This window comes from Anser anser (genome assembly GCF_964211835.1).
Source record: "Anser anser genome assembly, chromosome: 3".
NCBI classification, from domain to species: Eukaryota; Metazoa; Chordata; class Aves; order Anseriformes; family Anatidae; genus Anser; species Anser anser.
In genome coordinates this window covers 114253376-114266924 of record NC_139722.1, presented here as the reverse complement: position 1 = coordinate 114266924, position 13549 = coordinate 114253376, and the positions used below count along the sequence as shown (strand labels likewise).

The window sequence follows — 13549 nt, the reverse complement described above, 5'->3', positions numbered from 1 at the left end:
TTCTTCCCTCTCTCTGCCACCCACTTATTTGCTGAAGTATTTATCTATTGTTTTCTCTTTGTGTGTTTTGTTTTTTTTTTGTTTTATTTTAGCATTTATGCTACCCTTTTTCATCAGTGTTTATCTAAAGTCCAAACCTGACTCACTTACAAATGGTCCCCAGCAGATTCCGATGAGTGGTTTCCCAAAGGATAGCAAAGGGTCTGTATAAAAGAAGCTGCTGCGTCTATTTCCTCTTGTGGCTTAGAGAGTAGTGAGTACTCAGAGAGAAAAAGTAGAAACCATATAAGTTCAATTATTTATCTTTTATAATTTTTGCTTGTTCTCTGTTAAGCATAGTATATACAACTCCTATTTTAAAACACTATTATTTGTATTTATTTTTTCAAGTAAAGGCTAATTTTTTCTTCAGTAGTTTTCTCTTTTTTTTTCAGTTATTCTTTTATCATGTTTTCTCCAAAACTATATTCACTCTTACAATTTACTTTAAAATAAACTTTAAATTTATTAAAATTGCAATTTAATTTAAAATAAAACTAATAAGACTTCTGATTTTGCAGACTCTGTTTCAAGTTGTACAAAACTCTTTAGGGTCTCTATTTATGTTTTAGATAGATGTATTAAAGTCTCCCAAGGTGTAATATAGGATATTTAGGAAGTAAGAGAGAGTCTTACTTCTACTTTTCTTTTTCTGTGGATCGCTGACTGTCAGCTGTTGTCTTCTAGGGGAAAAGATAGTCTCTTAAACACTAGGATTAGATTTCAAAGTCTGAAGGACAAGATAGGCCTCTGGGAGTTCTTAAAGAGCTTTTGTCTGTACTGTGTAGGATGTATAAATAACACTATGCTGGGCTACTACAGAAAAATTTAAAAAAATATATAAAAACTAATAATATCTTTTATTTTCTAAGCAGTAGCTCAAGACAGGGAAGTGTTCCTAGCTCATAAAGGTTTTGGTAATACCGTTACTACTAGTTTCTAGTCAGCTTTTTTAGAGGAAACTAAAAATGAAGTATAATGCATGTAAAAATATGAAGTGGCTTAGGCTTTGTGTACCTGTTCTTGTTGTCATCTTCAGCGACGCAGTTCCCAGTATGGTAGCATTTTCACTGAGAAGAAAAACTACACTTGTGCAAGGCTTAAGCTCTCAGCACGAGCTGATGACATTTCCTGAAGTATTTCTGCATTCAAATAAATATTCTCAACTATAACTTCTTCTGTATGCTGTCTTCCTTTCTCCATGGAGAGTGGAAAAGTAGGAAAAGCATAGAAGAAGGACTTTTGTCAAGAGAAAGCATCCAGATGGAAAATTAACATGCCTAAAGAACAAAGGAGTGCTAGGCAAAAATGTGTAGCACTCTTAATTTTGAAATAAAACCATATAATAGAAAACAGCTTACCATAAGCAAACAAAAGGTACCTTGTGCTTTTAAATTGTAAAACTCAAAATTTGGGTGTATAAATCTTAGAAAATTTTTGAGGCTGACTGCAGAATACCCCTAGCACAGTCAGGTGCCCTGGTTACAGCACTTGTCTCCTGGTCTACTGGAAATGCAAAGACCCAAAGCAGCAATCAGATCTGGGTGGGGGTACCCCACACCTGTGCAGAGGCCCACTTAGGCGAGCAGAGTGCTGTGCAGAGGAAGGGTCATGCCTGCGCAGATCAAGTTACAGGACTGCAGCCAAACTTTGTCCTAAATTTGGGACCTAATGGAACATAAATTTGTCCCCCTTGTGCTCTAAAATCATGGACTACTTACATAAGCTATAGGATGATAGATACAGAACGGTGCACCCGTTATTTTAGTGTGGCTAGACTACTTAGAGCAATTTTTTTGTTAGTGTGCTTGTTCCAGTTACTGTGAGATCCTATGTATAGTGCAGTATCACACGACAAGTTGTATGGAAGGTTTTTTGCTTTGTTAGTTTCCTTTTATTCACTACATCCTACTACTAGTACCCTATTATTCACTACATCCTGATTCTATCTAGGGCATGAAGACTTAGCAGCAGTTTTCTTTTAAACTTTTTTTTTTAATTATAACAATAGTTCCCAAAGTAATAGTTTGTGATTCAACTCACAGCTTGTTAACTTGTTGACATTGTATACAGATGTAAATATTTAATAAAACTAAACTTATGTTCAGTTTTCAATATTTTTTCATTGTTATGTCACGATGTCCTTAGTTTAACATTCCTTTACGTAAAGATCTAAGGCAATAAACTACTAAACCTCCACCAACAAAATCACAGGCAGAAAGTTCAGATTTCTCAGTTTCAATTAAGCTTTGAAAAGTATTTTTGCTGCTATAGGAAATGAAAGAATCCTCAGGTAAGTCAGTTCAAGTTAATAGTAATAAAAATCCTGATCTGAAAACCTAGTAGGGAACTTAAATGCTTAGTAGGAGGTTATCAGCTGTCAAGACTTTTTAAATCACAAAGTGTTAGTAAATAAAACATGAGAACATGAACTGGTATTTCCTGTAGCAAAAAATCTTTCTGACAGGTGTGACTGAAGCTATACTATTGAACTCTAAAGCATAAAAATCAGAGAGTGATATTTGGGGTTAGGTCTGTTAGTCTTTTGCTGCAGTAATAGATCAAAGAAGTCTCAACTTGGTGGTCAAGACTGAAAACAAACTAACCTACTGTAATGCCTACAAGCATTTAAATTCATTGGGTATAATTTCAGAAGGTAATTATAACTTGAATTTAGAAGCAGCGTATGAACCAAGGAGTAATGTAACTATAATATTTTAATTTTGTGAATCAAAGATTAGGAGCTTTATGCAAATTAGGTTAGATTGTAAACTAACAAACATACAAAAGCAACATTATTCTGGAAAATTTTATTCTGTGTGCAAACAAAACATTAATATATAACAACCTGGCAAGCCCCTCTTTTGGTATTGTCTTTGGGACCTCTGTTCTACCTGGATTAGTACTTAACTTAAAATATCATGCTTCCCGAGGTTTTACTGAACGTCAGTGGGATCGAAAAAGGAAGTGGGAAGGGACAGGGACTAGTAGTAGATGGTGAGCCCAGGCTGTCCTCTTATATTTGGAAGAGTCACGTTAGGAGTCTTAGTCTCGTGGTTTGGTAGCAGAGCAGAAGGAGGTTTGTCTGACGTTTCATTAATGAAATATCCATGCACAAGAAGCACATTAAAATTTAAAGAAAAGTGACTTGAGATGCTGCCAGTGGTTATATTTTCTCTTCTTATGCAACACAGTGAGGAGGAAGAGATGTGGTCATTTAAAGCAGTTCTTTATTCCTGTTGAATAAAGCGAAGTTTAAACATCACCCTTCCCACAGCCATTAGAACAATGATGTCAGATTTTTGTGGAGGATTTAGGGCTCTATAAAAGATCTAAGAAGGCACGAAAAAGTGTGGGTTGGTAAAGAAACGGTGTATAATGGAGGTGGGTTGACAGCTATTACATTTTGCAGTACTGTGAAACTATTTGATTCATTCTCATTAACTGCATTAGCCCACTATTTGTTCTCAAAAGCAACAAAGAGAAGGCCTAATTAGTATTTCAGAATCTTGAAAAGTATTGGCGCAGCCAGTGTCATCAGATATTTCAGTCAAGTCTTGCTGGATTGATTATAACTTGGATATGGGTAATTGTGTTATTTCAGAATCTGCTTGCCAGTTCCAATCATGTGAAGGGACTGTGTTTTGAAGACATGAACTTGTAACAGATTTGGTGAAGATCAGCATCTGGTTGAAGGAAAATGCTTCTGAAAGGTGGGCTGAAGCTCTACAAACATCTCATAGTATAGATGGTGCAGGTGGGACCTGGCGTTTGCCAAAGGTAACAAAACAGGAACCCTAAATTGGGTTCGTTTGAACTCTTTTCTCTGAGTTAAACAGTTTTTATGCATAGCTAGAAAGGTCACTGTTGTGGGGCCCAGTTTTCCATCGATTCTCATACTGTCCTGATGGCGTCTTCCCCATCCAACCTAGTAGACGTATTTGTAGTTTTGATAAAATGGGAGGAATTATCATGATTTTTGTAGCAAGAATTGATGCTTGAAATCTACTTGAATCCTTTTGAGAAGTCAGTGGTTATGTGGAAAAGGATGGATCAGCTTGATACAGTGTTGCTAGATTTTCAAGAAGCTTCTGACAAAATTCTCTGGTTAATTAAGCTTTTATAAGATTAAAGTATTTTGGTGGACTAATAACTGAAGGAGCAGTCACAAGAGGAAGGAATAAGTGGAAAACATTCACCATAGAGAAACTGTTACTGGAAAAGTTACCAAGGAAATTCAGCAAGGAATAGTGACTGGATAGCTGGCTAATGGTATTAGATTACTTTGGGTAGTAAATGTGCCGCTGCAAAGAATTACAGAAGTATCTCTTTATGTTAAATGAGTGGGCAGTAAGAAGTCATTAAATTGTGTTATTAAATGAAGTATTGTGCAGAGTGGAAGTACATGAACCAATGCAAATAGTGGTGGCTTCTGGAGTTACTGCAAGCAGTTTTATGAGCAGATCAGTGTAATGCTCAGGGGCTGGCAAGAAAGCCCCTTATGGGAAGAACGTTTAAAAAAAAAAAAGCGTTAACAGAGCATAACAAAAAAGAGCCGTATGCTGCTGTGCAAACCCTGGCTGTACCAAATATCCTGTTCTAGCCATTCCTCACCTCAAAGAAACAACAGGAAAGGCAACAGACAAAATCAGTTAGGATGATCCAAAGCCTGGAATGGTATCATATGAAGAGGGACTAAAACTAGTATTCTCCTGGGTCATCCTGAGACAGAAGAGCATTTGTCTGTCCAGCAGGGGATGTCACACAGGTCTATATAATCATAAATGGTGAATTGGTGTAATTTCTCATCTGTGAGAACTCATGGGCATTAGAAAACTACTGGGTGACAAGTTTATGCCAAACAAAAGGAAACGTTCCATACAGTTCATATATTGGAAACTGTCTGCAGAGCATTATGATGCCGAAGCATAATGAGCCTTAAAAAGCAGATGAATAACGGGATGAAAAACCTATTTAGCGCTATTAAACACAATGACACAGCCTGTGACTCAGGATGTCTGTCTTCTGCAAGCTGAAGAAAATAGAGAACATACAGAGGGGAAGTAAAATTGTATGCATGCCCAGTTCTTAGTCTTTAGTTTTTGGTCTCATCACAGGAAGCTGTTCATGTGGATTGCCGCTGCAATGACTGACTGAGGTCAGTCTTAAAGACACTAAAAGCTTTCCTGGAAAAAGAGTTGTTTGTGTGGGCTGGAGAGAGAAAATGTCAGGGAGCCTGGGAATCCAGTGAAAAAAGAAGAGGTGAGCATGTAAGTTTAAAAAAATCAAAATAAAATTAAGGAGCTAGGAGGTAATGCACAAAGCAACCCTGACAGTGCCACCTGCTCCTGGAGACCTGAGGATGCTGCCCTGTGGTTTGTGCAGCAGCATGATAGCATTAGAAACCCAGGGATGAGTTTCAGCTGGCATAGCCTTTCTCATAGCCTACAGCTCAAGGGCTGCAGCTGATGTGATGCAGAGGTGTTATTCTGGGCTCATAAAGCACAAGCTGTTGTCAGCTCTGAAAGTGACCGTGACTTGGTAAGACCTCTGGCACCCCTGACACCACCCCAAATTCCCTTTCCTTCCAGCTTCCCGTTTCAGAATGCCTCCTTTTCAGAGATGTTCACTTGCTGGCGACAAACAGTGACTCTGAGCCAATTTCTCTTAATTTTGGAGCCTGTCAGGCCTCCTGCTGGTACTGTGCCAGCTGCTGATGACCAGTCCCTTACTCCATGCAAAGAGGTCTGGAATCTCTAAGGACAGCCATTTTTCCAATCATGTCTCATCAGACCTTTGGGTCAGCAGATTAATTCATGGCATGGTTATAGGATTTTAGCGTGCATTTGGCAAAGCCAAGAAAGCATGAATCAGATTCTGCATTCATCTGCTGCAGTGTTAAAAGGAAAACACATGGGTGTTGCAGATAGTGTTATCAGTATATGCCTGAGGAAATAACAGTTAACGCCTACTGCATTGTCCTGTCCAGCTCTCTTTTGAGATTACAAGGTATCTTTGCTCTTTTTGTTCAAGACAGATTCTCGTTTTTCTCACTTTTGGTTTTTCAGCCGCCTTAGTTCTTTCACCCAGTTCTTGGTACTTTGCCCAGCAGAAGGACAGCTTCTGGTTTTATGCTAAATATGGCTCAGTTTTCTACCAGGCTTAGCCTTTAAGTTACAACACAGAAATGTGGCAAAAGCAACTTTTCTTTCTCCCTGGAGCTTCTCTGAGTTTACAGTCCTATTGTGTTCCTTAATTAGAACATTCCTTCTATCCTAACTAGCCTTTCTTGATAGTTAAATTTCCAAGGTTGTTATGAAATGTTAACTCATACATTGTTTCAGCTTGATTTCTTCTCAGTGGGACACCTGACACAATAACCCCCCCCACCAATTTATAGTTTCGTGTATCCCAGCTGTAGTCAGGGTGACCTGCGTTGCTGTAGTCCTGCCCTTGACACAATTATACTTATTATCCCCATGTTACCAGGATAGAAGCACAAACAACTTGCCAGGTTAGGCCAAGTGAATGCTAGACAGCTCTCGCTTGTTTCACGTGATCCCCTCTACAGTTTGTTAATATGCTGGATGTCTCCACAATACCATGTGAAAGAAGCTGCTGCTTTAGAAGTGTGCCAAAGTCTACCATGCAGATTCAGTGCATAAAACCATGCAGCCAGAAGCAAACTATAAATAGATCTTTAGAAGGAGAGAAAGCATTGGTTGCTTAAGGGAATATTTAAGTAAGCTTGCCTCTCTCCCAGAATTCATAAATATTTAAGTATTTCTGGTCCACACTTCAAAACAGTGAACAAGCAATCCAGTGAAAGAGTTAAACCTGATCGTGTGAGCTACAGTCATGACAAACAACAATTGTTTTTCCTCAGTGCTGCTTGAAAGAAGGCTGAAAATCTGAACAAAGATTTTTGGCTGTTATTTGATTCTTCCTGGGTCAGGAAAATAGACCTTACTTTTTTTTTTTTTTCTTTTTAATAGACACTGGCAAATTTCTTCCCTTAACCAGAGCAACATCTAAGACCTCATGTTTTCAGCTAATGCTAAAATTCAAAAAGGGAGACACTGTAGATATCTTAGGATGAAAAGTATCTGTTCACAGGTTTGATCCCTCAGAGATATCCAAAGTGGCTTTGAAAGCTTTTCTAACAACATTAGTTTTCTAATGTTAAGAAGCACACTGCCATATGTGATAGCCCTGCTGAAGTCAATGGGACTGTTCCTAAAGTAGGATACTATCCAGCAAGTTAAAATTTCACAATTTGTTCACATTTTGAATGATAAGACCTTCCCAGAAAGGTTCTATCTAGTTACCATTTTAATAACCTAAGAATTGGAGGGAGACTGGAAGGAGAGAAGTGAATGGACAAATCAAAGAATTGGAAAGTGTGGGTGGAGATTAAACAGATGCCTTCACCACTGAAAAAATACCATCAGAGTTAGTCAAACGCTTGGGGCAAGGACTGCTGCAATTCTGTTTGAAACTGCAAGTATGAGCACATGAGCAGACACATAGACACAATGAGCAGTGTCTATGCAAGGGATTGCAGGCTGCTGAGGGAGTATTTCCTTGATTTCCTAGAACGGCAGAATACGTAGAACAGACCTTTGCAAGTTGGCTGTCATCATATATTCTTCATATCATCATATGATATGATATCATATGATCATATGTCATCATATATTCAGCAGCTGATTTCTGTTTGGCAGGATGTTGGGACAGAAAAATCCATGTCTCAGTGTCCCGAGGGGAAAAAAAAAGTAATGCCTCTTTCCCCAAAGTTGCCTACATTTTTTTCATATCAGAGGAATTATTATTCATTTCAAATTGCAACGAGTAATTTGGGAAAATATCAGCAGTAAGCTCCTTATAATGAGGTTCAAGTCTATTATTTTTCCTCCCTGCAGGCACAGCAGTTTCCAGGGATATCTTCAGGAGCTTCAGATATGTAGAGGGAATAGACTGTCAAAGCCAAATTCTCATGTGAGGATTTGAGACAATTTTGCTTTCCAAATCTTAGGCAATAAGATGCCTAAAGAGAACAGGAGGTGGAGGGGGAAAAACAATTCTGCTATAAATTATTCTACCAGAGAGAATTTTGGTCCTGTCTTTGCGCAGACAGTGACTATACTCCTTGAAAGAACAGTAACCCATAACTTTAGCTATGAAAGAGAGGAAGCCTAACAATATCTTGTGAATTGATATTGTTGAGGATGAATTTACTGCCCTAACTCATAACAGAACCACCAAGAATGGAAAGTGAAGGATGGCCGTGTTGCCTGTATCCTGTCAGCCCTGTCTATGTAGTAAAGCTTTACAAGTTATACAGGTGCCCATATTTTAACACTTCAATCCCTTCGCAAGTGCCTTTTATTTCTGTTCAAACCCTTTCCCAAACAATGTAGGATGACCTGAGAAAAGTTCCATGTGTGCATCTAAACAGGCCTTATGGAAACAGAGCTGTATCAGCATACAGCCTGTGTGCTTTAGATCATACTGAACATGCCTCCCATCTAACCTAAAACACATAATGGAGCATTCAGACAGCCTTATTTTAGGGACCTAAAATTAGTTGCTCCGAGTCACGCTTTAGAAGAACCTATTTTTGTCCCATACTATACAGGAAGCTTAAGTTCCTTGGCACTTCATTCAGATGCTGTCATTGCTCTTGCCCCCATCCTCCAAATAGGTTAACTTTTTTAGAGCATTTATGCAGTAGGTGTATTTCTAGTTTGTAGTCTTTAGGCTCATCAAAATGTTTCTTTTATTTAGGCAGAGTAATGTTTCTCAGTTTTTTTAAATAAGGCAAAAGAGGTAACATATGTCTGCAGATGAGATTTTTCTAGCTACAAACAAGCACAGATGTGTTGTTTTTAAAATCTGTGCCCCTGTTTGTTTGATTAAAACTAGTGATTTTAATTGCATTCACACACTTCAGAAGATTGTTCAGAATGACTAATCCTAATGCCATCTTGCTCATTGTTCCTCAAAAAAGTAATAACAGCAGTTGAGTTCCTAGGGGCAGGAGGAGAGACAAGCAGCTGTAATTACTGCTCTTCGCTGTTTATGCAGACAAGGAACTGCTACTACCTAAAAATCATTAGAGCAACTCTGTTTCCCAGGGGCAGGGGAGTAAACACTTTCACAGCAGGCTCTAATTACAGCCTTTTCTCATGTCCTTGTCTTGAAGGGATGGAGTAGCTCCTTGCAGTGAAAATGGCCTTGTTAGTCTAAAGACTTGCAGCTAATAATTACAGATGCTTCTTCTGGGAGAAAGTATGTTGTTGCCATCTTGTCTGAAAGTGGGTGAGCGGGACAGCAGCAGCTTCCTGACTGCCTTTGGTGTCTGCTGGCATCTGCTTTGGGTGACCGACCAATTTAGAAACAGGGATGAGAAAGCCTAAGGATCCTCATTGCTGACAACATCAAAAGCAAGCTATTCCACTTCATTTTTTTAGTGGTATTATGAAGGTCCTGTTGGACTTGGTTTTCTTTTCAAAATTCTAAAGTATATAGAAGTCTGTCACTCAAAAAAAACAGATTTTAACTTAGGTACTTTTAAGTACAGATGGGTCACTAAAAAAACCACTGTTAAGGTTGAGTGACAAGTTTCCTAAATACTGATGACAGCACTTGTGTTATTTGACCTAAAGTAGCAAGCTGGCCAGCATGGGAACATATGATCAATGCGCAACGTGACTTAAGCCACTGTTAACAGTCAAAATTTCTCATGAATGGGACGATTGTATTTTTTTTTCTCAACTATAACACTTGGATTCATCAATTCTCAGGATTTAATGCCAAAAAACAACAGGTGGCAACCATATTTAAGTTGCTCTCAATTCGTATTCCTCCTACTTAATAAGAGAGGAAAAAGCTGTTGATGCAAGTCGCACAGACTGGTTCCATGTTATGAAAGCTAGTCCTTCATCATGTGACTCGAGGACCAAATGTGCTTTTACACACTGCTGCAGCCAAAACATATTGCAAACTTGAAGAACAAATGTATTTTTGACTCACTTGGCAAAATGTATCATATTTTTCCTTTCAAATTGCAGAATGCCAGTGTACCAGGGAAAAAGGTTTAGTTTTTTAATAATTAGCAATTGCAACTAGTAAATTAATCAACACGCAGAAAATACCTTGAAAATGCAAGGACTGTAAGTATGCTTACTCTTATAATTGCAGATAGACTCAATCTCATTTTTTCTCATTTCAGATCCTGAAAATGGGAATAATTTCTGAGAATAAGGGGGGTCAATTAAGTTGGTAGGATGACTGAGGTGCTGATAGCATACTTTGCACTTTTTTGCCTGAAAGGTAGGTGTTTCATTCTGGTGGAAAGCAATTGTGTGTCTGAGGTACAGTAGTCACACACCCTTGAGGTGGTTTGCTGGTTCAGTTAAATAGGCTCCCTGAGGCTGGGGGTGCTTATCCACATTGCAAAATACTTAAAAGTATGTGAAAAATCAAGCTTCAGTTTTAACTTGAACAAGAAAGGGCGGAAACTGCAGTAGTGTTTTGTGTATGTGTGTGATAATGTAGCTATGAAGCAACAGAGTGCAGCTTTGAAGTTCCTTATGTATCTGCCAACTTCAATTTCAGAAAATTGGACTATAATTTTGATTCTTTTTCTCCAAGTCCAAACAAACCCTGCATGCTTCAAATTTAATAAACACTTTCCCAGACTGGCAACTGCTGTTTGAACAAACCACTATCGCAATCAAGTACAAAAGAAGAATTGCTTATAAATGGTAGAAAAGAAGTAATTTTAGATTTTTTTTCAACTTCAAAGCACATCTAGAATATATTAAAAATATTTTTACTTATCCTTAAATGTGCATAAATTTATTACAGCTTCTGGGCCAGTAACCCTATTTATCATTGTCAGAATATGTGAGAAAATTATTCATTTCATAGTGTTCAGCAGCACCTTTTGTTTATTCCTGTTTTCACCAGCAGAATAGTAAACAAGATGTACTGCACACAGAAATTTGATCATAATCATGTTCTATTTTTAACTCAGGCCAGAAGGGAGAGAAATTCTCACACGAATTATTTTGCATAGGGTAGACAGGATGCCTCTGTGAAAGATGGCAATAACCTCCAAAACACACACACATACGAACTATAGTTCCAACTGTTCTGTAATAATGTAAGCACCGATATACATAATCTACAAGAATATGTGATAGAAAATATTGTAGGAATGGAAGCTCACTGTAAAAATACTGAGCACAACACAAAATCGTTGTCCTTCCTCTATTAAAATTGTAGTTCTAGGAAAGCGGGAAAAGGTAGAATTAATTTTGTTTCTTCAAAACCTGCTTGAAAAGGCTTGACCCTTTGTAGTACTTCAGTCAAGGGAAATTAGCTGAGTATTTTATCCTGCTTTCATCCTACAACCCAGAACAGTTATTTTCACTGAAGTATTGAGAAGGAGTTATTTGATGCATCTAAGAAGTGATCATAAACTTTCACTTTCCTGAGATGTTACAATAAAAATATTAGATGGGAGATCTACAAAGTAGCACAGAGCTTCCTTTTGGTGCCTGGGAAAACCTTGTCTATATAAGGCTGCTTTTGTAATACTTTGCTCGTGAAGAAAGTTACAGTGCTGATTATTTTGTGATGGCTGTAAATTGAGGTAGCGTCACTCTGCTTGAGCAGGTACATGCGAATTATTTCCTGTTGCACTGGATTTAAAACAGAAATAACGTCTGATACAAAGGCACATAACAATATGGTGTAAAGGTACTCTTCAGGCAGATGCCATGAGAATGTCTGAGTGCCATAGCCTATGCTACATCAGTTTTCTATTGCATTTCTCCTCTTTGTAGTATGTTCCATCGTTTAATCATTTTTTTTCTATCAAATTTTAAGCAGGGCTAATTTGAGCATAAAGACGAGAAAGCAGGATTTGCCCTTGTCCGTAGCCCTAAATCTAATACATTTGCAGTTGTTCAATGGTCACGATGTGATTCTTGAGGGGAAATTCAGTTAGCAATTATATTTAGTCGACAGCTGGAGATAACAGCTATCAGCACTACTTGTTATCGCGTATCCATCACAGGCTTCATCCTACACCCACGGAGACCAGCAGCAGGCCCGGGCAGCGCGGAGCTGTGCTTTACCAGCATTTTTATTTGGAATAAGCCTCTTAGCCGTTCTGCGGCCAGCCCCGTGACTAATTAGCCCCGGCACCACTAAGGGGTGAGGACCGCCGGCCGTTTCTCTTCCCCGGCAGCAGTTGGGGGAACGTTACATTTGTAGGTTCGGACTGCAGCCGTTTTAATAAACTTTATTTAACCGCAGAGGCACGAAAGGAAGCGAGCTGGAAGCCGCGCCGGGCCCCGCTCTGTGACTGGCGAGGCAGCGTGCAAATGGCGGCGGGGCGCGGCGCGGGGCCGCCTCCCCTCAGGCGCCGCCGGGCCGGGAGCCGCCTCCCTCAGCCGCCACCGCCGCCTTCCGCCGCCGCGCCGGAAGGGAGCGGGGCGGAGCGGGGCCAGCAGCCGGCCGCTCGGGGCCGTTCCGGGCCGCTCGGGGCCGTTCCCGGTGCGCCGTCCCCGGTGTGCCGTCACGGCGTGGCGCCGCCGCCTCAGCGCCGGGGACCGAGCCGGGGCAGCGGCCGCGGCCATGGCGCCGCCTCAGAAGGAGATCGTGTACAACAAGCTGCTGCCCTACGGCGAGCGCCTGGAGGCCGAGGCCGGCCGCTTCCTGGCGCAGATCAAAGGCAACCTGGCGCGGGCCGTGCAGCTGCAGGAGTTGTGGCCCGGGGGCCTCTTCTGGACCAGGAAGCTCTCGACGTGAGTACCCCCTGCCCGCCTCACACCACCGCGGGACGGGCTCCGGGAGAGGGGGGGAACCGAGCTTTCTGGGGGTGTCCCCGGGGTCTCCCGGGGCTGCGGGGCCGGGGAGGGTCGGGGCCCGCCGCCCGCCCCTGTCCCGCACAGCCCGCCACTAGCTCGGCGGAGGAAACCGGGGCAAAGGTGGTTTCGTTTCCTACAGCTCGCCTGGCTCTGAGAGCCTCGACAATTTCATGAATCGGGAGGGTTTTTTATGTCGTTATTTCTAAGCTATTTATTTCTGAACGCCTACTTGACCACCTGTTTGACCTCTTGCCTTTTTAGGCAAGTTGTGCAAGATGTTATCTGCGTGTAACTTCTGCTGTAGGAACGCAAAGTCTTTCTCAAGAAGGGCTATTTATTGGTTCAGTGCTAGCAGGATTAAATTATGCCTTAATGCTCTGTAAACAGAGCCTAGCAGTAAGAAAAGCCCTGCTATCTCGCCTCTGCTGGGGCACCGGGCACTGCGCGGCTCCACAGTGTGCCTGTGAAGTGTTTTTAACACAATTTCAAACAGCTTGGTTCGATACAGTATCACTGAGCGGAGCGTAGGTTTCTCTTAACGAATTTTACAAAGCATACTTACGCTATTTTCATTGCCACTGTTTTTGATACTCTGGCACTAAAAACGGCATCAGATGGCAATGACT

At 40.6% G+C, this 13549-nt stretch overlaps 1 protein-coding gene across 4 annotated transcripts in view; it reads left to right on the top strand.

Moving 5' to 3' along the window:
* PSME4 (proteasome activator subunit 4) overlaps positions 1 to 13549 on the top strand; it is a 77362-nt gene that overhangs the window by 2937 nt on the left and 60876 nt on the right. The window contains exons 1-2 of one of the 4 annotated variants that reach the window (XM_083832346.1): positions 12536 to 12638; positions 12680 to 12860. The exons of 1 other annotated variant lie outside the window; for it this stretch is intronic. In XM_083832346.1, the coding sequence (XP_083688472.1) occupies positions 12691 to 12860 (170 nt within the window). In that variant the 5' untranslated portion in view covers positions 12536 to 12638; positions 12680 to 12690. Of the gene's footprint in view, positions 1 to 3643; positions 3753 to 11582; positions 12861 to 13549 lie in introns of those variants that run through there. 2 more of the 4 variants (XM_083832347.1, XM_083832345.1) reach the window with 2 other exon arrangements.